Raw genomic sequence first — 23,981 nt, 5'->3', positions numbered from 1 at the left:
GTAATTTCCCAGAAAATCCGCAAATAGGCGAACCCACGAGAAGCGATTCCGTGAATAGCGGGAGTTGACTATACTGCATTATTCTTGAATAACCATGGATTTTTTTTTTTTTTTAATCACATGTTATAGAAATATTTTCTTATGTATTGGATTACTTTTTGTAATATTAATACACTAAATGATTAGGGATCAACCTTTCTTTTTCTTTAGAAATTGGTTTTCCTGCCACATTCGAATCACAGTTAGGCTAAAAGCACATGCTGACAGTCTGAGATCGCCATGTCCAAATGCGTGCTTCGGTCTGAGATTACTCAATCTCAGATTATCTGTGATATAAACCAGCGACTTGAATATGGCTAAACCTTAGGCCTTGATCCAGGCTGGGATCAAATAATCCTCAGTCTGTGGTCTGAACCAGTCTTAAACCCGAGGTTGAAACATCATCTTGAATTTGAGCCTAAGTGTCCACAGACTTCCTTATTCCAGTTCTTTCATAAATCACATTACTTCTTATCCACTCCACTTGATGCACTCCACACGCATTCCTCTATAACCCCTATTCCACTGTTCATATTCTTGACTTTTCATTTTCATGCCACACCAGTCTCACATCCTTGTGTTAATGTGCACACTATACCTCCACCACAAAAGCTCATAGTTGCAACCCTTGAACCTATGTTTTGTATCAAGGCCTTCATAGCATTATCCCCTTTCTTTCTTTGTACTGCCCTTCTTTCTATTTCCTTTGCACATTTGTCCCTCTTTTCCATCACTGGATCAAGGTTCTTAATCTCCCTCACCAATTCGTCTCTCCATTCACCATCACATTACACTGCGCGTCGCCTTCTCTCTCAACAACCATCACTTTGCATTTATCCATATTTACTTTCAAAGCACAATACTCATAGACATCCCAAAAACTCTGCACCAGTCTGTCAAGCCTTTGTTCATTATTAGCTAGCAACACAGCATCATCTGCTTACATCAGATTTGAGATATGCCACTCTTCACCATTCATTACAATCCTCATCCTTCTCTCCACAACTTGATTTTTTACCTCTGTTATAACTAACCCCATCTATATACAGTGTACAGGTATACTAACCAGCCATGGAGACATCACATATCTTCACTTCAAAACATAAACAACTTTTTTATAAAGCAGATTCTTCAGGTGTTGACACTTCTGGAGTAAAGGGTGTGAAAAAAATAGCCATTACTTTCATTCCAATGCTTCTTCAGAACTCTCCTCACAAATGCTTGAATCACCAAATGCATTTTCCAAGCTCACCAGACTTGGAGACTTGGGTACAGTGTTACTGGCCATGGAAGTACACACTCCAATATTGTTAATAATATGCTCAAGGGTCCAGTGCTTGCGTAGGAGTGCATGGGAAAGAGTCCAGGGACCATACCGGATACAGCGAGTCTGAGTGCAAACTGCATTGGACTTGAGAGTGAGCCCCAAGTCATGGATTAATTTATGTAAGTATACACCATGTTCATTGATGCATGATACCTCTGGAAATAACAAAAAAAATAAGATTAGTATCAGAATTGCAAAAAAATCTAAATTTTCACTGCAATACAAGTGTCATAATTTGTGTGTGTGTGTGTGTGTGTGTGTGTGTGTGTGTGTGTATTTACCTATTTGTAGTATACAGGAATTGAGCAATGCTCGTGTTGTCCTGTCTCCATATCCACATTTATCAAGTCTACCTTTACACACATGAATGTTTTTCTCATGCACCACCTCTTTATCTAAGTCGTTCCAAATATTTAAGAATATACCTAATTGTGATATACACGGAATGTACTAAGTTCGTGGGTTTCCGTCGCTGTTTCTCAATAAGTCGAATTTAACTTTAAACTCGTTTAAGTTTTTAGACTGGACAATCTCTTTGTCCAGGCTATTCCATAAGTCTATACTTCTGTAAGGAAAGCTATATTTCTTGATATCCTTCAAGCAGCTTGACTTTTTCAATTTCATTCCATGTCCTCTTGTTGCTCTCTTATCCCATACAAACAGATCTTCTTTGTCAATTTTATCTACTCCCACCATGGTCCTGAACACCGCAATCATGTCCCCCCTCTTTCTCCTTTCCTCTAACGAAGGCAAATCCAGTTTTTCCAGCCTCTCTGTATGACAGGTCTGTCAGACTGGGGACCATCTTGGTTGCCGTTCTTTGTATTCTCTCAATCTTGTTTATATCTTTCGTTTTGTGTGGGCACCACACTACCACTGCATATTCTAACCTGGGGCGGATCATGGCCACTATCAATTTTTTCATCATTTCCTCATCCATATAATGAAATGCTACTCTTATGTTAGTCAAGAGCTTATAAGTCTCTCCAACTATCTTGTTAATGTGCTTTTCTGGTGACAAACTATCTTGGACCAGCACTCCCAAATCTTTCTCTTCTCTCCTTTTTGTGATTAATTCATTACCCAAAAAATAATTCAGTGATGGTCTCCTGGTACTTTTACCCATTTCCAATATTTTACATTTCTTTACATTAAATTTCATATCCCACGTCCGGCTCCAATTGTGTATCCTATCCAAATCCTCCTGCAATATTTTACAATCCTCCTCAACCTCTATCTTCCTCAAGATCTTTACATCATCAGCAAACAGACTCGCATAACTGTTCACTCCATCTACCATATCATTTACGTAAATCAGGAACATTACTGGCGCCAACACTGAGCCTTGAGGAACTCCACTTGTTACTTCCCTCCATCCAGACATCTTTTCCTTTATTACTGTCCTCATTTGTCTGTCTCTCAAAAAGTCTCTCATCCATTCCAGAAGTTTCCCCTTTAGTCCTCCTATATATTCTAGTTTCCACATTAGTCTCTTATGAGGTACCTTGTCAAAGGCCTTCTCTAAGTCTAAGTACACACAATCCACCCAACCATCTCTCTCCTGTACCACATCAATCGCTCTTGAATAAAAGCTCAACAAGTTTGAAACACATGACCTTCCACTTCTGAATCCAAACTGACATTCAGCCAAAATATTCATCTCTTCCAGATATTTTATCCATCTGTCTTTCAGGATTCTCTCACACAATTTTGCGACCATGCTGGTTAAAGACACTGGTCTATAATTCAGGGGTTCTTCCCTGTTTCCTCCCTTGTAAATTGGTACCACATTTGCCCTCTTCCATTCTTTTGGCACTTTCCCCTCTTCCAGTGAACATACAATTAAGCTGTGAATTTTATCCGCCAGTTGTTCTCTGCATTCCTTCAGTACCCAATTAGAAATTCCATCAGGTCCTGGGGCTTTCCTTACATCTTGAGTTTCCAGTAATTTATACACTTCCTGCACCTCCACTTTTATATCTTTCATCACCGGAACATTTCTAATCACTCCCTCCCCTTCCACAAGCTCCTTTTCTTTAGTGAAAACTGACTGGAAACATTTGTTCATTATTTCTGCTTGCATTGCCGCATCCTTAAAGACCTCTCCATCTACTTTCAGCTTGGTGATTCCTTCCTTTTGTTTCAGTTTGCCATTAACAAATCTATAAAACAGTTTGGGTTCACCCTTGCATTTGTCAATTATACCTTTTTCAAAATTCCTTTCTTCTTCCCTACGTATTCTTGTGTATTCGTTTCTTGTTCTTTTATATTCTTCCTTTGTTCTGTCATTACCTCTCTTTCTCCAATTGTTCCACGCCGTATCTCTCTCTTTTTTGGCTATCATACACCTTCTATTAAACCACTCCTTTTTCCTGTTTTCTTTCCCTCTTACTCTTGGTACAAATTTTTCCATTCCCAAATTACAGAGGTCTAGAAAGATATCCCACTTCCTCTGTATCTCTCTTGTTTCTCTGAATTTTCTCCAATCCGCATTTTCAAAAAAGTTTCTCAATCCTGTAAAATTTGCTTTGCCAAAGTTGTATCTTCCCTGTCTATGAAGCTCGTCTCTTGGCTCGACGTTTCCTATTAACATCTGGAACTCAATGACCACGTGATCACTTTTTCCCAAAGGACAGAGATATTCCAATGATTCTATTACATCGGGTTCTTTGGTGAACAGTAAATCTAACCTTGCTGGTGTGTCCTCACCTCGAAACCGTGTCTCTTCTTTGACCCACTGCGTCATCACATTATTCATTATTATATTTAATAACATCATGCCCCACGAATCCTCGCCGCCTCCCGAGTACCATTCCTCCCAGCTCACCTCTTTACAATGAAAGTCACCCACCAAAATTATATTATTGCTTTTCTCAATTATTTTTTGCAAGTAGCTAGCCATATCTGACAACATCTCATGGTATTCGTCATCCTTCCATGCTCTCGTCTTTGGGGGAACATACACTACCGCCATATCTCTCTTAACATTCTCTCCAGTTTCTAATTTCATGTATATCACTTCAGCCCTGCCTTCTCCCATTTCCACAGTATCTACATTTATGTTGTTCTTCACTGCTATCATCACTCCTCCTCCCTTTTTTTCTTTTCTGTCTTTTCTCCACAGTTTGTATTTACCATCTCCCAAATGAACATCAATATCTTCTCTTAATTTGGTCTCTACAAAGCACATGACATCAGGTTCATGTTCTCTCAAGAAATCATTAATTTCGATCCTTGTCGATATGAAACCATCAACATTAGTATATATCACCTTCAAATTATTTTTGACATTATTAATATCCTCTTCTCTCCTACTCTCTGTCCATACCACTTCCTCAACTTCTGATCTTTCACAACCATCCCCCCTAGTTTCCTTCACTTCTATTTCCTTAAATACCATTTCCTTACTTTCATATCCAATACTCTCCAAAAAAAAGTATTACGTTCTTCCTCTGTCCTCTTATCATTTTTTTCCTTTACTTCTTCCTTTAATGATTTTAAAACTTCTCTTTCTTCTTCATTCAGATCTTTTCTTATTATAATATTTTCCATCCCCGCCTCTTTGCTTAATTTCCAGGTCACTTTAAGTATCTCATTTATTACACTTTCTGATGTAAACTTGACTCTCATTGGTCTTGTTTCCCCTTTCTTATAAATAAGGCCCTATCCTCCTTACTTCCTCAACTTCTTTTACCCACTTGTCTCCTTCGGGGTCAATCTTGCCTAATATTCCTCTCACCATGTTCGTGTCTCTCTCGAGTCTTGCGAACCTAACCTTTTCTTCCTCTTCCATGTTTCCAAATACTACCACACATTTGTTCCTTTCTACAGTTTCTCTCACTATTTCCTCTTTTTTCTTCAGTATTTTCACTACATTTTCTTCCATTTCTTTCTTGTTCATTTCCCTTTCTTCCTGGATGATCTCTCTTAAGCTGACCACTTCTTTCTGTTCTTCTTCTACGTGTGCCCACTTTGCCTTATGTTCTTCTAATACATTACTCACCTTCTCCGTTTTATTAGTACTCTCTTCAAGTTTCCTCCTCAGTTCAACATTTTCCCTCTTCAAATTCCTAATCTCTTCATTGGCTGTTTCGTTGGACTGGATTAGACTCTGTATGGTGGTTTCCGTATTTCCTGACACATCCTTTATCACTAGATTCTCTACTTTTTTTTCGAGTTCACTAATCCTCATAATTAATGTTTTCACCAGGTCCATGATATTAGTATTAGCATCAAATCCTTGAAATTCCATTCCCTCATTGTTTACATTTTCGGCCATGTTTAATGTAAAGTGCCTAAACAGCTGTTACCGAATAAGCCACAAACATTCATGTATACTATTGCCAACAAATCTTTACATTTTTGGTAGTCTACTAACTTCCATTATTTTAAATTTAAAGAAAGACCCTAGGAGACAGGACAGACAAAATTCCTGAAACTACTCAAGGTTAGGAGCGATGCCTGGGACGTCCGCTCTCTCCAGCTGTCTGTGTGTGTGTGTGTGTGTGTGTGTGTGTGTGTGTGTGTGTGTGTGTGTGTGTGTGTGTGTGTGTTTTTTGCCTTAATCCCATATGGGGTGATCACAAACAAATCACCTCCAGGTTGCCCTGTCCCCCGTCATTTCACCACCCTGCTGCCAACTCACACACCCCTCTCTCATCTACCTCTCCACTCCATACCTCATTCTCATCCTTGGCCTCCCCTTCCCTCTCTCCCCCTCCATCTCACTCACATACACTCTCCTCATCAGTCTCTCACTCTCCATCTTCTCCACATGGCCGACCCACCTCAGTGGCTTTCTCCTAACACTTCCTATCACATCCACATCCACACCACAACGCTCCTTTACATCCTCATTCCTGTCTCTCCATGTGATTGCACAGGCTCCTCTTAAATAACTTATTTCCACTGCTCTCACTCTTGACTTGTGTCCCTTCAACAATGTCCAAGCTTCACTTCCATACATTAGAGTTGGTATCACATTACTGTCATGTACTAACTTTTTCACTTCCATGCTCACTTCCCTGTTTCTTATCACTGTTTTCAAGGAACCTGCAACCTTTCTTCCTTGTTGTACCCTTTCAAACACTTCATCTTCCAAACTTCCATCCTTACTCATCACACTGCCCAAGTACTTAAAAGTACTCACATTTTCCATTTCCTCATCATCCAACCTCACTGTACATTCACTGACTTCACTTCTCTCAAAGACCACCACTTTACTCTTCCCTACGTTCACCTTTAGATTCCATTTCTTACACCCTCTCCCAAACTCATCCACCAAGCCTCGCAGCTCCCCTTCGTCTTTCACTTAACAACACAGTATCATCTGCAAACAACAGTACAGGGAGTGTCCAAACACTGTCCTCTCTCACTAGGGCCACTCCAACATCCACTGCCCTACCTTGTATTTCTTTTATAACCCCATCCATATACAGATTGAACAACCATGGAGACATGACACATCCTAGTTTCGACTCAACTTTCAAATAGAAAAATTCACTCAGTTCACTATCCACATGCACTGCAGCCTTAGCACCCTCACATACTCTTCACAGCATTCAACAACTTCCAGTCTACCTGTACTCCATATATTCTTAATATTATCCACAATCCTCGTCTATCCATCCTGTCATATGCTTTCTCCAAATCCATGAAGGCAACATACAACTTCTTTCCTTTCTCTAGAAACTTTTCCACAAAAGATCTAAGAATAAATATCTGATCTACACAACCATTCCCCTTCCTAAAGCCTCCCTGTTCTTCTTCAACTAATTCCTCTGTTATTTCCCTAACTCTGTCAATAAGTATCCTACCACATACTTTTCCTATTACACTAAGAAGACAAATGCCCCTATGATTACCACACACTTCTTTTTCCCCTTTCACTTTGTACAAGGGAATAATTATACCTGACTTCCAATCCTCTGGGACTCTACCTTCCTCCCAGGCCAATCTGCACATCTTCCACATCCATTCTACTACTACATCTCCCCCATGCTTCTGCATTTCACCACACTCCATCAATTCCTGGGGCTTTCCCCATTTTGACTTTCTTCATTGCTTCCATGATTTCCATCCTACTGATTTCTTCCTGTCTTCTCACCTCCCTCCTTCTCCCAGCCGTTCCCCAGCCACTTATATTCGCATTACTTTCATTCTCTATGTTCAACAATTCATTCAAGTGTTCTGCCCATCTGCTCACTTTTCCTCCCATCTCCACTAGTAATCTACCATTTTTATCTTTCACTCCCCTACTAACTTCACTACCACCCTGTCTTACAGTCCCTCCACTTTATACTCAAATTCCTTCCAAATTCCTCATCCACTCTCTTCTTACTCTCTCTTACTAATCTTTTCACCTCTCTCTTCCTCTCTACATATAACTGTCTTATGTCTCTCGACTTCTTCCACACCCCTATTTTTCATCAATTCAGTATATGCTTTCTAATTTTGTGCCACAGCCTGTCTCCCTCTTCATTCCACCATGCTGTTCCTTGCACCCCCTTTCCTCTTCTCTTTATCCGACACACCACCTCACATGCTGCACATATTTCTTCTGTGAATATCTTGCACACACCTTCCACGTCCCCCATCTGCTCCAGTTCATATTTACCCAATCGTTCCTCAACTTCTCTCTTATATTCTGCCTTTTTCTCATCCTCTTGTAACCTTTCCACTCTCCTTGCAACCACTCCTTCCTCCCTTCTTCTATTTCTCCATTATAAAGCAATGCAAGGCATAAGTGACCTACTTACCTACGGTAAAGTGTGGAGGGTTGAACTCAAGGATGCTAAGGCCATACAGCAAAGGGGGAGAATTTTCACCTGGCCGCAAAAGACCATCAGCAGACAATGCCTCATAGGCCTCCTGTGGGGGGGGAGGGGAATGAATGATACTTCAACACTGCAGTCTCCATCACTGTTACATTCAGGGAGTTAACCTCCCCAATTTTGTTTCCAAGTTCCATTACCAGTTCCACCACCACCACCATCGTTCATCCAATCCTCCATTGCCCCATGAGGAACATATGAGCCTGGGGCGAGGCAAGTTGGTCCTGACATTTCAGATGAGAGTGACCAGCCTCACTCATCCCTGAGTGGCATTACGTGAGCAATAAATTCCAACCACTCCTTGGATATAAACCTTCACAGGCTAAATCTGACTGGAGTGCCGTAATTACCCACTAAACCACCAGGGGCCAAAATTTGGTTATATGGTTACCACCCAGCATAGTAAATGGTTTCCTGGTGTACAAGAAACCATTCAGCTTGTCATTCAGTGTAGAGTCACCCACAGGCAGAAGGATGAGGAAAGAATGAAGGAATGACAGAAGAGGGAGTGTAAAGTCACCTGTAGGCAGAAGGACAAGGAAAGAATGAAGAAAATAAAGACAGAAGAGGTTCCACATAAATATAAAGAATTTCTATTCAAGACTGCATTTACTATTTGTACAGTACAGTACCTGATGCACTACTTCAAATTTTTTAGGCCTAATCACCTATTTACAGTTATTTATTTTGGATCTCTCCCATCCTACAGCCTGTGAGGAGCTGTATAACTGCTGTAAAGCCATCTGGAATAGGATTATTCTAAATGATCTCATGATTAAGGTCTTGAACAGAGATGTTGCCAGAGAGCATGACTGTGACAAAAGACAGTTGCCACAAGGTGAACAATACTGAAACTTGGAACCATGTACAATCATGATCGGAGCAAGTTTGCTGAAATACCCTGCCAGTTATGGTGATGGAAGGTATTACAGCTGGTGATGCCCCTGCATCAGCTCTGCCCACATTAACCCTTTAACCGCGGGTGTCATTCCAGAATGACATCGACAAAACTGGACCAAACCGCGGGTGTCATTCTGGAATGTTCGTGAATATTTTGAACACCACGCGTTTTTCCTGTGCGCAATTTGTCTCACGCAAGAGTAGCTGTCGAGTTCTTTCACGCCAGCCATCCCACACCTCCCTCCTCCCACCCTGAGGGGGCCCCCCCCACCCCTGCCCTGACACGCATCACTCAGTATCTGTCCAGCTCTGTGCGTGATAATGGCGCTCCGTCCCGACTCATCGTCGCTCGCTTCCTCCTTGGAAATTATTAGTGCTAGTGTGCCTTCGACCTCTACACCGAGGAAGGAACTGCCGAAGGCGAGGCAGAAGGGGTTGAGCACTCCAGAAATTAGGACCGAGCTGGATAAAACTGTAAGTACAACTCTGGATTGTGGCAGTGAGAGTGATACACTTACAGCAAGTAGTAGTGACGATTTTGCAGTGATTGGTGGTGAACCCTTTAGCACTGACAGTGACAGTGATGAAAGTGAACGTGTAGTTTCCCCCCCACCGCCCCCAACTTACTCTGGGAAAGGGAAGGCACCTATGGGGAAAATTGGTGTTGCACGTGGGAAGGGAGTGAAGTGTAAACTTACGTCTCCTACACCAGGCCCTAGCAAGCATTTCCCACCACTTTCCCGCTCCCCTAGCCCTGTTGCCCTCACATCTTCTGCCGTGCCCTCTCCTCAGTCTACATCATCTGAGGAATATGAATTCCCAGAGCCTGCACAGCAAGGGAAGGCAGGCCGTGCAGACAGGGTAAGCAGGGCAGGCTGGCCTAGAACAAAGGGGATGCGTGGCAGTTGGAGGGCAAAGCTGGGTGATAAGTGGGGAAGAAAGGGTCGGATTTCACCACACACCAGGTCAGTAACCCCCCCACCTGCCCCCCGCCCAGCTCCCTCACCCTCGCCACCCCCCCACTCACCACCCCCGCACTCACCCCCCTCCCGCTCGCCTCCTGCCTCACCCATTGCCTCCACCTCAGCTCCTTCTCACGGGGAAACGAGTGCAATGTGACCTGCCACTTCCACTGAACCACGCACCGGGAAAGTGGATGCATTTGTCCGGTCTGACGGTGCTGATTTTCAGCCACACAATCCGCCGTTTGACATGACAAATGCGGGAATACAGCCTGCCTTTCCATGCAACGAAGGAGATGATTTTGTTGACTACTTCCTGGCCTTCATGGATGACGAAATCGTGCAGTTTGTCAGCGATGAGACCAATAGGTATGCAGCTCAGTGTGCAGCAGAAGGGCTGGGACCTATTGGCTCACCAAAGCAAGTGTCGTGGTTGCCTGTCGGGATCAGAGAGCTGTATGTGTTCTTTGCACTTATGTTCTTGATGCCCCATATCAAGAGACATGAGTTGGAGGAGTACTGGCTGGTGGATGACATTACTTCTATCCCAACATTCGGGAAGTACATGTCACGAGATCGGTTCCAACAGCTGCTAGGATACCTACACTTCGCTGACACTGGAAACCCGTCCCAAACTGACCCTTTGTGGAAAGTGAGGGATTTTCTCAACAGGATTAGGGATCAATTTATGCGATTTTTCCGTCCTATGCAAAAAGTCGTCATAGATGAATCCCTGGTATTGTTCAGAGGACGTCTCAAATTCATGCAGTACATCCCCAGCAAACGCCACCGCTTTGGGATAAAGTTCTTTGTGCTGTGTGACTGTGAGATGGGGTATATCCTTGATTTCATGATCTACTCTGCAAGCACAATGGATGTGGACAGGAAAGACCCCCTTGGCTTCTCTGGCTCTGTTGTAAAAGTGCTGATGGAGAGGTATTTTGGTGGGAATCATGTGCTGTACACAGACAATTATTACACAGCACCGAAACTCTCCAAATTCCTGGCTGAACACGGCATTGGCACTGTTGGCACTGTACAGAGCCCTAGGAAAGAGTGGCCAAGTTTCCCAGAAGTATCATCCTCATCCAAGGGAGATGTGCACCTGAAGAAGTCAGACAAGCTTCTGGCGATCAGGTGGCATGACAAGAAGGTCGTGAATATGATCAGCACCATCCACAAGGGGGAATTGCAGAGAACTGGGAAGGTCAGCTACAGGACGGGAGAGCCAATCATGAAGCCCGATGCCGTCATTGACTACAATGTCAACATGAGACTTGTTGATAAGTGTGATATGATGATTGGCGAAACAGACTGTCTCAGGAGAAACACCCGATGGTACAGGAAGGCTTGCCTGCACATGCTCGATATGTGCATGCTCAACACCTTCCTCCTCTACAAGACACAAGTTGGGGGCATAAGGCAACCATCCCTGAGACAGTTCTCCAAGACTGTCGTGCAGCAGCTGCTTGCACGATTTGGTCAGGTGACGGCATTGATCCCGAGGCGAAACTCTGACACACAACCTGACCGTCTTGAGTGCCGCAATTACATGAGCCGGCACCAGCTTGTGAAATTGCCTCTTACCGCAGGCGGCAGGTTGTCACAGGGCCGCTGCAGAGTATGTCATAACACCACACGGAGGCCTCAGACGAGAAAAATGAGCACACACCAGTGCCAGGAATGCCAAGTCGCTCTCTGTGTGACTCCATGCTTTGCCGAGTACCACTCTCTGAGTAAATACTGAAAGTGACAGTGATATACAGTGATGCGACAGTGACGTGCTTTACCAATAATTGTATAATGGATAATGTAGTAATAAGGGATATTTTGCCTAGAAAACAATGTAAATATTGGCCAGTATAATAAGTGATATTGTAATAAGAGAATCTGCGGCACTGCTGTGATTCTGTGATGCGACAGTGACATGCTTTACCAATAATTGTATAATATAGTAATAAGAGATATTTTTCCTAGAAAATAATGTAAATATGGCCAGTATATAAGTGATATGGTAATAAGAAAATCTGCGGCACTTGTGTAATTCTGTGATGCGACAGTGACGCAATATAGTAATAAGTGCAGTGTAAATATAATGTATATTGCCCAGATTATATGTAAAATAGTATTAGAAGTTAGAAATAATGAAAACATCGCCGCTAACCAAACGTCAGTGAGCGTGTGATGCCGCAGTGAAGTGCGGGCAATTACAGTGCTTTTTACCTACCTCAGTGAACACAGAGTGGGTGTTTATCGTATGTGCAGTGTTCATATATGTTTATAGTACTATTATCAGAGAGTGGTTGGCATTTGGTACTGGTGTGTGGGGCGTAAAATAGTGATTTTACACCCCTCACTTCTAATGGCACTGCCTGTCCTGTGAAAGTCAACGAAGTCATGAAACCTACATCAATGGAAAGCTGAAGGTTATTACTTTCTAATGGTACCTTATTTTTTTCTCTAGCTTTATTCTGTGCAGAGTTATTAAAGTTTAAAGGTTTGTTTACATTTGGCTGAAACCCCCACGGGAGAGGACAGTCGGGGCAAAACAATGCCCGCGGTTAAAGTGTTAATATCTGAAATGACTAATTCACACACACACACACACACACAGAAAAGGAAACCAAGTTTAAAGGATCTATTTCATCCCCTGGGCACAGGGAGAGAGGAGAGATGGTAAAGACAATGAGGATGAGGACGGTGGGCATGTGTGTTGTGTGCAGGAAATGCACTGGGGGAATTGGCATTAAGAATGATACTGGCATAAAAACTTTGCTGGAAAGGATGATGGGTTCAGGAGTGAGGATCTTGCTAGCTGGGAGGTGGGTTGAAAAAACTATGACTATGGCTAAGATGGATGACAGAATAATGATTCTGAAGCTTATGGTTAGTAGCAATATGGTGTCTTTGATATCTGCATATTTCTCGGAAGATGGATTAAATGACAAAGTGAAAGACATCTTTTGGAGTGACAGGATGCATGCTGATGGGGGAGGGGGAGTATGAGTGTAAGTAAAATTGTGGAACTGGGTGGTGTTTTGAACAGACATGAAGATGCACAGATCTGAGGATATGAGAGATACATAGAGGAAGTGGGGCTATAGACAGGAAGAGAATATATGAGTCTAGGAAAGTACAAACATAAAATTTTGTAATACTTCTTTCAGAAAAGTTCCGAAACTGTGAAATTAGTGCCATGGAGTTGGAGTCGGAAGCAAGTATGGTGATGCTGGAGTTGGAGTCTGAGTTGATAAAAAAGTCCCGACTCCGACTCCAATCACCGGTAAAAAAATTTGTAAACATGACGTAATGTGGAGCTATTGCATTTTGAATGACAGTTCCTTCGGTTTTATTTTTTGTTGCTGTTGCCTTTTTTTTTTCTTTTCTCTCATTTTCCACATTTTATTTAGGACTTGTTTGTTGCTCTCCTGTTCTTCGTTTATGTTAAATATAAACGTAGGGGCTGCCATCTGTTGACAGAACAACAAGAACAGAATGTAAACAGACACCACGATCAGCAGATTTCCAACTGAGTGACAATACTTGGATAATTTTTTATTCTAGAATCTGGAGGTGAGTTTCTTTATACAAAATTAGTAAGAATGAAATGGTTATGGTATAAAGTGACATGGAAGCATCTGCCAGTGCCTGTAAGGTGCCAGGTGGGAATTATGAGGATAAGCAAGTCAGTGCAACCCACCCATAGACCCAGCCTTGCCTGATTAACCGTCCCACAGTGATCGTACTCACAAATTCTCAATATGTTTATGGATTTTCTTCCTTGCCTAAGTCTAATGAAATTATAGCAAACTTAACTATGTATGTATTGAGTTTCAGTCTTGATTGCATTTAAAAAACTATCATTTTGTCATAATGTAGCTACGACTATTAAAGTCAAACCTTTAAGGACATAGATTTTAAAAGTAGCCTGACGATTCATGTGGCTGTGATGGAATGACATCTTGTTTAAGTTATCATGGCAAATATATTATAGAGAAAGTCTAAGGGGTTGGAATCGGAGTCGGACACACAAGAAATCAAGGAGTTGGGGTCGGGTATTTTGGGTACTGACTCCACAGCCCTGTGTAAATGATGAGTTTGTGGCTAATTACTATGCTTGTACCCCAACATCAACATTACTGTTGTATTTCCCAAGGATGACAGTAACCCACCACCTACTGTCCGAGAAAAAACTGCCATGACAAATTACTATGGGACTCTGGTGGTAAGTGGTGGCAACCATCATCCAGTGTAGTGCTGCCTACTTCTTCCTTCACCTTTATCATGATTTTTCTATGGCTGTCCTCCTCTCTTGTTATTTCTCCCATCATTTTTGTCACATATTATTACTCTTCTTTCCAGTTCAGCTCAACATTAAATGACAAGCCTAATAGTTTCCAGTAACCCAGGAAACCATTTACAGTGCTGGGTGGTTACCAAATAACGGGGTGATGTGGAGACTACTATGGTTCCCCTGTTAACAGGATGGAGAAAAGCAAATACAGTATCCATCCGGGAACCAAACCTCCACACTCTTCCCCACATCTCACTGTGGTGAGGTTCTGTCCTAGGCAAGGGCACATTGTGTACTGCATGGGATGGACCTGCAGGGGCAGCTGCTTGCTTGTGGCTGATGGGTCTGCTCAGCCAAACAGACTAGGTTTATTCAACAACAGCAAAAACAAGGGATTCTCAAACAAACTTCATTAATTCTCAACTGTACCCTTCATTCTTTCCTTGTCCTTCTGCCTACGGGTGACTTTACACTCCCTCTTCTGTCTTTCTTTCCTTCATTCTTTCCTCTTCCTTTAGCCTGTGGGTGACTCTACACAGAGTGACATGCCAAATGGTTTCTTGCTTACCAGGAAATCATTTACTATGCTGGGTGGTAACCATATAACCAAATTTTGGCACCTGGTGGTTTAGTGGGTAATTATTGTGCTCCAGTCGGATTGAGCCAGTGAAGGTTTATATCCAAGGGGTGGTTGAGGTTGATTGCTCATGTGGTGCCACTCAGGGATGAGTGAGGCTGGTCACTCTCATCTTAAATGTCAGGACCAACTGCCTAAATCCGGGCTCCTACGCTCCTCATGGGGCAATGTAGGATTGGATGATGGATGGATGGATGACCGATTCAATTCCAGTTAAACAAATATAGTAAACCTCAATATAATGGACTTCAATAGACCGGAATTCACTTTTATCGGAATTGAGGAGCTACCGAACTAAATTCCTATATATCGGAAAAAGTCCGATACAGCCAAAGGCAATCCAGACTGCCTGACCATGTCAGCTATGTTCACCAAAATAAAATAAATAAAAGACATGTTTATCAGGGTACAGTACAGTATTATTATATATATTATACCATTTGATTCATGTAGTGAAGTTTAACACAGTACAGTACTGCAATGGTAGCCAAAACAATTTAAAACCATTCGTGCAATCCTGACTAATGTCTGATATATCGGAAAAAGTCCGAGTTAGCAGAGGGAAGTCCGGATGTCATTTTTATCGGAATCTTGCATTTTTCGGAATGGCTTGGGTCCCAATTAGTGCATTATAGTGAGGTCTTACTGTACTTGGAAGTTTTAATTAGGTAAAATTTTAAAATTAAACAGGGTTTACTTAAAATTTCACTTGCACTGGGAAATATATAGAGGCCCCATGCCTAACCTGGGAGTGTGGATTAAGACCAAGAAAGGAGAGAGCAGAACGCTGGTGCGCAGCCTGGGCCATCATTAGGGCACGCTGAAGCCTCCCCCTGGTCACATGCCGATAGCTTGACTTCTCCACCACCTGTTGGGTTCAATTTGGTCACGGAGGTGAATGTTTTACCCTACTCAATAAAAACTTAGTACCATAATTTTCAACAATATTGCAAACACAGTTCAGTAGAGTACAGTACAGTACTTGTATCCTCTAAACTATGTACTTACAAAGCTTTTAAAGGGTTGGATGTAGCTACAAAGGAAACTAATTACTGTACTCATAATCTGAAGGATCCTGATATACCTGTTATCTAATTCATTATAATAAAGAAAACCTAATTTATAATTAATGGCCATGCTAATGAATGTTACATGATGAGTTTGCCAGCTGATTAAATGTCATGAGCACAAGTCTTTATCATACTTAGGTTGACAGTAGTGTGGGTGTTTATTCAGTAGAGGCAGTACTACCTATTCCTGTACAAATGGCCATTTATCTATGAGAAATTCCTCCAGCCATACATACTGATATTAGGTGACAGGTGGACTTGTTTATTCCTTACCTTCCATACGTCATGATTAAATTCTGGAAGAAACTGTACCTACTTGTATACTTAGCCGAATAAGACTTATTAGAAACTCTATGCATCTTATGGCAATGAAAGAAGGAATGTAGCGGACACAGAAGATGAGTTAAATACAATATCAGTTTCCGAGCCAAGCGCCAATGGCCAGTGAGTCAAGTGAAGTAGTAACAAGGTTCAAAAGCAGTAACAAATGATAAAGTACAGTACAGAGAAAAAAAGTTGGTAAAAAAAAAGGGGGGGGGGTAAAACTGGAATGTGTAAGCACCAAATTATGATGAAGAAAAAAGCAAAAATCTGCATAATGAGATATTCCACAAATCCTACCTGAAGGATAACTTATACAGTAGAATTGTCATCTATATGGTAATTCCATTCTGATCAGCCCAGGTTCATTTCCCCATGAGGGTCAGAAGAACCACACTTTCACAGTCTTTCTCATCATCATACTAACCATCCTAACTTTCAAAATATTAATAAGTTCACCAGTTATTCTTCTTTACCGATCACTCTCACTGTCACCTCATTTTAACCAATATTAACCCGCTTCAGGTAGACCTACAGATTCACTTACAACTTAGGTACACTTGGATCTATCAGACCCAGCTTTTAAAAAATTCTGTAGTGTCACACATGTTTTTTATAATGAATTCCTGAATACCCTGCAATGTGCTCATGTAATGCCACTCAGGGATGAGTGAGGTTGGTCACTCTCATCTTAAATGTTGGGACCAAATGCCTAGCCCCAGGCTCCTACGCTCTTCATGGGGCAAAGTAGGATTGGATGATGGATGGATGGATGGTATTAGGTCTTATCAGTTACAAAACTATGCAGATAAGTTTTATTAATTGAACTCCACAAATTTATTTTAAAATTATGAAAAAAAAAAGCCAAACTATATTCATTGTATTGATTGATTGATTTCTTTATTTATTTTCTTTGTTGTCACCATACACGAAAACAAAGAACATTATGAGCCTAGCACTTGTGTCACAACTTGAGGGATGGAGGACCTTCATTATGGGCATAGTGGTTCACACAACATAAAATCAAATTGCAAACTCATAGTGAAAATTCTCTGCCCTCCTCAAGTACACCTGGGTCTCACAGACCAGACATGCAATTCTGAGCGATACAGTATATTGCAAAAACACAGAGAGACACGAAAGTAACCCCCCTACAACCCGCATGGGGACAAAAAATTAGGAAGTTATTGAGAAGGTCAGGGATCCCAGGCATCTATAAGTTACTAAACTATACCACCGAAAAAATTGCCCGGGTCTGTCAGACCCAGGTCTGCCTGAGGAGGGTTAAACAACACAGGTCTCAGATATGTAAAACTCCAGTACCTTTGGAATTCATCCAGTTATCTCTATCCTGTACTAAGTACTGAAACTTTTTTTTTATGTTAACATAAGTTTCGTGGTAGGTGGAGGGACTCACCATTCGCTCATTCGATGTAGTGCTGCTCTCGGGTGTCAGCCCTTTCCTCTCCTCCATCCTTCATTCCTTCCATCCTCTTCTGTCTTTCTTTCCTTTATTCTTTCCTCGTCCTTCTGCCTACAGGTGACTTTATACTCCCTCCTATGCCTTTCTTTCCTTCACCCTCCCCTCTTCCTTCTACCTATGGGTGACTCTTCGCTAAGTGACAAGCCAAATGGCTTCCTGTACACCAGGAAACCATTTACTGCACTGGGTGGTAATCATATAACCAAATTATGGTGCCTGGTGGTTTAGTGGGTAATAAGGCGCTCCAGTCAGATTGAGCCTGTGTACAGTAGGTTTATATCAAAGTGGTGGCTGGGGTTTATTGCTCATGTAATGCTACTCAGGGATGAGTGAGGCCGGTCACTCATCTTAAATGTTAGGACCAACTTGCCTAGCCCCGGGCTCCTGCGCTCCTCATGGGGCAAAATAGAATTGGATGATGGATGGATGGATTTAATCTACAGTGGATTACAGTGGCAGTATGTGGTGTTGAAGATGGTTATGAACGCTATGATGGTTAATTTCTGACTTTGGTTAGGTAAAATTCTCCTCCATAGAACCAATCTTGGGATCTCAGCAATGTATCGTCAATTAATCCATGTCATAATGTTTACTGCCAGCAAAGCTGCAACATGAGTGGACTGAAGCGTTAATATTTCCTATGTTATGCTGTAATTCTTGGTTGGATCCTTTGCTTCCTATCGTGTCAACTTCTTCATTATCTTGGCCATAAGTAGCTTAAACTTAGCCAACACATCCCATTCTTACATCTATATTTACTTTAAATGCATTGGTAAATTCTTCTGACCTTCGTACAAACATTAGTACTGTACTTGGAGGGGGGGGGGGAATCAATCATGGTCTGGTCTGTGCATGTACTGGTACTAATACAATGTGTTTCAGAAGGTATGTTTGCTTAGTACAGTAACTCCCTCCAGTGCAGACAAGAGTTCCAATCAAACGGCTAAGAACCTAGAGCCAATTACTGAAGTTGGAGAAAGGTCACTGTCTAAATGCCATAACCCTCAATCAGGTCTCTTCTGTGCTGGGTGGCCATGGACAACAACAGTACTCTTTGCATTTCAAGCACATGAGTGGAACTGAAGAGCTGAGCATTCATTTACTGGAGTGGTGGAGTCATCATTGACCCTGGAGGGTCATCATGCTTTGTGAGGCATTATAACTGGAACAAGAAGCAATGAATCCACTTCTCATCTATCTGAATCTGGGATAATTCCTGCTGTTACCAAGTCTAATGCCTGTGTGATGTTGAATGTGCCCTGAAACCCCTTCTTGTAGGGGTGTCCAAAAATGGCGAAGCATAGAGTAAAAAATGAGGGCTAGTGAAGCCTGATCTTATATCATGTTTCCAATTTTTCCATATGCTGATCACTTAAGGCTGGATCATGTTTGCATGAGAGGAATGGTTAAACAGAATCTGAGTTAGGAGGTTGGGAAGTATACACACAGTGTAGTACTGTACTGACCTTGCCATCGATATAATGAGTGTCAGTTGCACGACCCAGTTCTCCTGACACAGTGTAAGTTCGAATAAGTCTGCTTCCTCGCACCTTCTCTGTCCTCCAGTTGCCTCCGTTAATACCCATCACACACACACCTGCAAAATATCATGGACACTTTATTAATAATTTGTGAAAAAATCTGATTTGTTGAAATGTCTCTGCTATACCTCCCAACAAACTGAAACTGGACCCAGTCAGTGACAAATCAGGCCTCTTCCACTGCACCACAATGGCTTCCAGAGATTCCAAGAACTTTGGTTTAACACTGCACTAAGATTACCCTGATTCATCAATGTTAATACACAGCTTTTGATATAAGAAATTCTCATCCAAAAAGGACGATGATGTACAGCAACTCAGCTCAGATAAATACATACAGAAAGTGAATCTGTTGTACCTCCCGAGAAACATAATGTATAGTTAGATAATTGATGATGTCAAAATAAAAAATATTTGATACACCATGTAAAAAAATATACAGCTGAAAGGAGGAATGTGATAATTTAGGTGGCTAAGTACAAGACATGTGAAAAGAGGAACATCATAAGTGAGCACTGTGTGAAGAATGAAGAAGGAAGGGTTGTGGAGGATAGTGAGGATATTAAAGATGTTTGGAGAGAACATTATAACCAGTTGTTGAATGAGGAGTGTGACTGGAACGGGAAAGTTTGAATATGACATATCCAGTGTGTGGCACTTGACCTTTGGTTATCAGTAACACAGGCAAGGCAATCAACAGACTGCTGTTGGGGAAGGCTGTGGATGTACCTGGGTTGACTGCTGAGATGTTGAAGGCCTCTGGAGATGTAGAAGTGGGTTTAGTTACTGATCCAATAAATTCTATGAGTGTTTGTGGTAGGTGGGGATGCTCATCATCCACTCACTTGATGTAGTGCTGCTCTCGGGTGTCTGCCCTTTCCTCTCCTCCATCCTTCTTTCCATCCATCCTCTTCTGTCTTTCTTTCCTTCATTCTTTCCTCTTTCTTCTGCCTGCGGGTGACTTTACACTTCCTCTTCTGTCTTTCTTTCCTTCATTCTTTCCTCTTCCTTTTGCCTGTGGGTGACTCTACAGTGAGTGACAAGCCAAATGGTTTCCTGTACACCAGGAAACCATTTACTATGCTGGGTGGTAACCATATAACCAAATTTTGGCTCCTGGTGGTTAGTGGGTAATACAGGTGCTCCAATCGGATTGAGCCGGTGAAGGTTTATATCCAAGGAGTGGTTGGGGTTTATAGCTCACATAATGCCACTCAGGGATGAGTGAGGCTGGTCACTCTCATCTTAAATGCCAGGACCAACTTTCCTAGCCCCGGGCTCCTATGCTTCTCATGGGGCAACGTAGGATTAGATGATGGATGGATGGATGGTGTTGTTCTGATGAAAGGTTGAAGAGCATGATCTTAAATGTGTATAAAGGAAAGGGTGATGTCTTGAAAAGAAATTCTAAAGGCACAAAAAAAGCAGTTCCTGCAAGAGAGAGTAGAAAGAAAGGCTGCAGGATGGGGAGGTGGGAAGGAATGTGATATACAGGAGAGAAGTGGCAGAGTGACTGAGTAGATATGGTCTGCAGCAGACAGAGGTGGTGGAAGGCATGTGTAATACAGTATATTCACTCTATGCAGCATATAAGGTAGTGTGTGGGGTGAAGAGTTGACGTAAGGGGGCGCAAGGAACAGTATGGTGGAATGTAGATATGAAACAAGCTGTTGCAGAGAACAAGAGAGCACATAATGACCAAATGGGAAGTACAGTAAAGGAATGGATGATATGGAGAGATGGAAAAGAGAATTGTGTGTAGAGAAGAGGAGAGAGGTGAAAAGACTAGTAAGAGAGTAAGACAAGGGTGGATAAGGAACTTAGAAGAAATCTGGGTGTAAATTGGAGGGAATGTAAGAAACTGTTTAGGAGGGTCAAGAAGGTAAGAAAGGATGACAAGGGACGTAGTGGAGGAGTGAATGATAGAAACAGTAGAATGTTGGTGGGAAAGGGAGAAAAATTTAAAAAAGTGAGCAGATAAAGAGGACATTTTAAGGAGTTGCTGAACATAGAGAACAAAAGTGGAGCAAGTATGTGTGGCTGAGGAATGGATGGGAGGAGCGAGGTAAGCAGGGAGGAAGAGTTCAATAAGACAGATGTATTAGAAGCAACAAAGAAAGTCAAAATGGGCAAAGCCTCAGGAATTGAACAAGTGTGTGATAAAATGTTGAAATACAAGGAAGAGTTAGTGACAGAATGGATAAAGAGGATGTGCAGAGTGGCTTGGGAGAAAGGAAGGATCCTGGAGGACCGTATTACTGTTCCTTATACAAAGGAAAATGAGAACGAGCAGTGTGTAGCAGTCATAAAGGTACTGTATTTGTCTTCTCAGTATAACTGGAAGAAAAATATATGGTTGGATACTTAACAACAGAGTTTGGGAAATAACTACGGAGTTAGATGGAGAAGAACATGCAGGTTATAGGAAGGGAGGAGACTGTATAGATCAGAAATTCATTCTAAGATGTTTAATGGAAAAGTATTTAGAGAAGGGAAAGAAGCTGTATGCTGCCTTCATGGATTTGGAGAATGCATATGGCAGAGATGACACACAAGGAATGTGGACACTATAAAAAATATGTGGTGTACAAAGGAATCTGTTGAAAGCTGTGAAGATTATGTATGTGGGTGCCATGGCTCCACTGCACGTGAAGAGTGAACTAAGTAAGTTCTTTGATGTCAATGTTGGATTGGAACAGGGATGTGTCTTGTTTCCATGGTTGTTCAGTATGTCTGTAGATGGAGTTATGCAAGTGATACCAAGGCAGTGCATGTTGGAATACCTCTAAAGAGAGAGGGTTGGGTTTGGAAACTTCCAGCACTGTTGTCTGCTGCTGTTACAGTATTACAGTATTATGTGAAGTTGAATGTGTGCTGTAAGAGACAGAATGTAAGAATGAATTTAGATAAGAGTAAAGTTATGGTCTATGAGAGAAATTAAATGAATACAATGAGGTTGGATGGTTAGGGAATTCAAACACTTAGGTAGTGTGATGATTAAGGATGGAAGTTTGGAGGAGGAAGAGCTTGAATGGATTCAGCAAGGAAGATACATTGCTAGATTACTGAAAAGAGTGATAAGGAATAGGGAAGTGAGCATGGAAGTTTATATATATATATATTCAGTACATACAGTATATATACAGTATATATATATATATATATATATATATATATATATATATATATTATATATATACAGTATATACGGTATATATACCATATATGTATATATATATATATATATATATACAGTATATACGGTATATATACCGTATATATATATATATATATATATATATATATATATATATATATATATATACAGTATATACTTTATATATACCGTCTATATATATATATATATATATATATATATATATATATATACAGTATATATATATATATATACTGTATATGTATATATATATATATATATATATATATATATATATAAGAGATGTAGTGGTATCAGAGGTAGACTGCGAGATAATGCTGATTTTATGTGTACGGCGTGCCGGGGTGAGCAGGTGGAGATCGTCAGACGTGAAAGGATTGAACTTGCTGGTGAATCTCTTGAGTGTGTGGAAGAGCTTTGTTATTTGGGAGACATGTTGTGTGCTGGAGGTGGGGCTGGAGCTAGCTCTGTGGCTAGGGTGAGAAGTGGTTGGAAGAAGTTCAGGGAGCTCTTGCCTCTCCTGACATTGAGAGGGCTCTCCCTACGTGCTAAGGGGTCTTTGTATGCAGCATGTGTTAGGAGTGTAATGCTGTATGGTAGTGAGACCTGGGCAGTGAAGGAGGAAGACATTAGCCGGCTCAGACGTACTGAAATGACAATGATTAGGTGGATGTGCAGTGCGTCCCTGCGTCCAAGGCCTGGAGGTGTTGGGTTTACAATGGAAGAGTTGAGAGGTAGGATGGAACTGGAGTGTATTGGTGTTGTGATGAGGAGAGGTAGATTGAGGTGGTTTGGACATGTGAAGAGGATGGGGGATGATAATTGGGTGAGGAAGGTGAGAAGTGTTAATATTGGGGGTGGGGTTGTGAGGGGTAGACCGAGAAAGACATGGGACGAGGTCATTAAGTGTGACCTTAGGGTTAAGGGACTGAACAGGGAGGCTGCAATGGATCGTGCAGCGTGGAGAGCCGCCATTAGGTGACCAAGGCCGACACATGCAAGCATGTTGGAGCCTTTAAAAACGAAACGATATATATATATATATATATATATATATATATATATATATATATAATATATATATATATATATATATATATATATATATATATATATATATATATATATACAGTAATCACTCCAATATCCGACGTAGAGCCATAGGTAGGTCCGGATATTGGGCCCCAGCTTATGGACTTGTACTTATGGACCCTAACTCAGAGAAACACCTATACAACTCCCTCTGGACATGCATAGCACCTATTTAAGACCCAAATCACACCAATAAGGCACATAAATGACTGAAATAAATGCAAAAGAAACATAAAATGAGGGTTTAGAAGTAGGTTCATACAATAATAAACATTCTGGCGACTGGCTCCTGGACTGGTACTTA

The 23,981-nt window shown here is 41.5% G+C and overlaps 1 protein-coding gene across 2 annotated transcripts in view; it reads right to left on the bottom strand.

Annotated features, from left to right (window-relative positions):
• Positions 1 to 981: 981 nt before the first annotated feature.
• Positions 982 to 23,981, bottom strand: part of LOC145405370 (pseudouridylate synthase TRUB2, mitochondrial) — a 33,035-nt gene continuing 10,035 nt past the window's right edge. For both annotated transcript variants that reach the window (XM_080276773.1, XM_080276774.1), the window contains 4 exons: positions 19,333 to 19,463; positions 15,738 to 15,860; positions 8,125 to 8,236; positions 982 to 1,521 (listed from right to left, as the gene is read on the bottom strand). In XM_080276773.1, the coding sequence (XP_080132899.1) occupies positions 1,223 to 1,521; positions 8,125 to 8,236; positions 15,738 to 15,860; positions 19,333 to 19,463 (665 nt within the window). In that variant the 3' untranslated portion in view covers positions 982 to 1,222. The remainder of the gene's footprint in view (positions 1,522 to 8,124; positions 8,237 to 15,737; positions 15,861 to 19,332; positions 19,464 to 23,981) is intronic.

This window comes from Coenobita brevimanus, chromosome 66 (genome assembly GCF_032717465.1).
Source record: "Coenobita brevimanus isolate Jiangsu-jjx chromosome 66, ASM3271746v2, whole genome shotgun sequence".
NCBI lineage: Eukaryota > Metazoa > Arthropoda > Malacostraca > Decapoda > Coenobitidae > Coenobita > Coenobita brevimanus.
The sequence above is the reverse complement of the archived record's forward strand: the minus strand, read 5'-3'. Positions and strand labels throughout refer to the sequence as shown.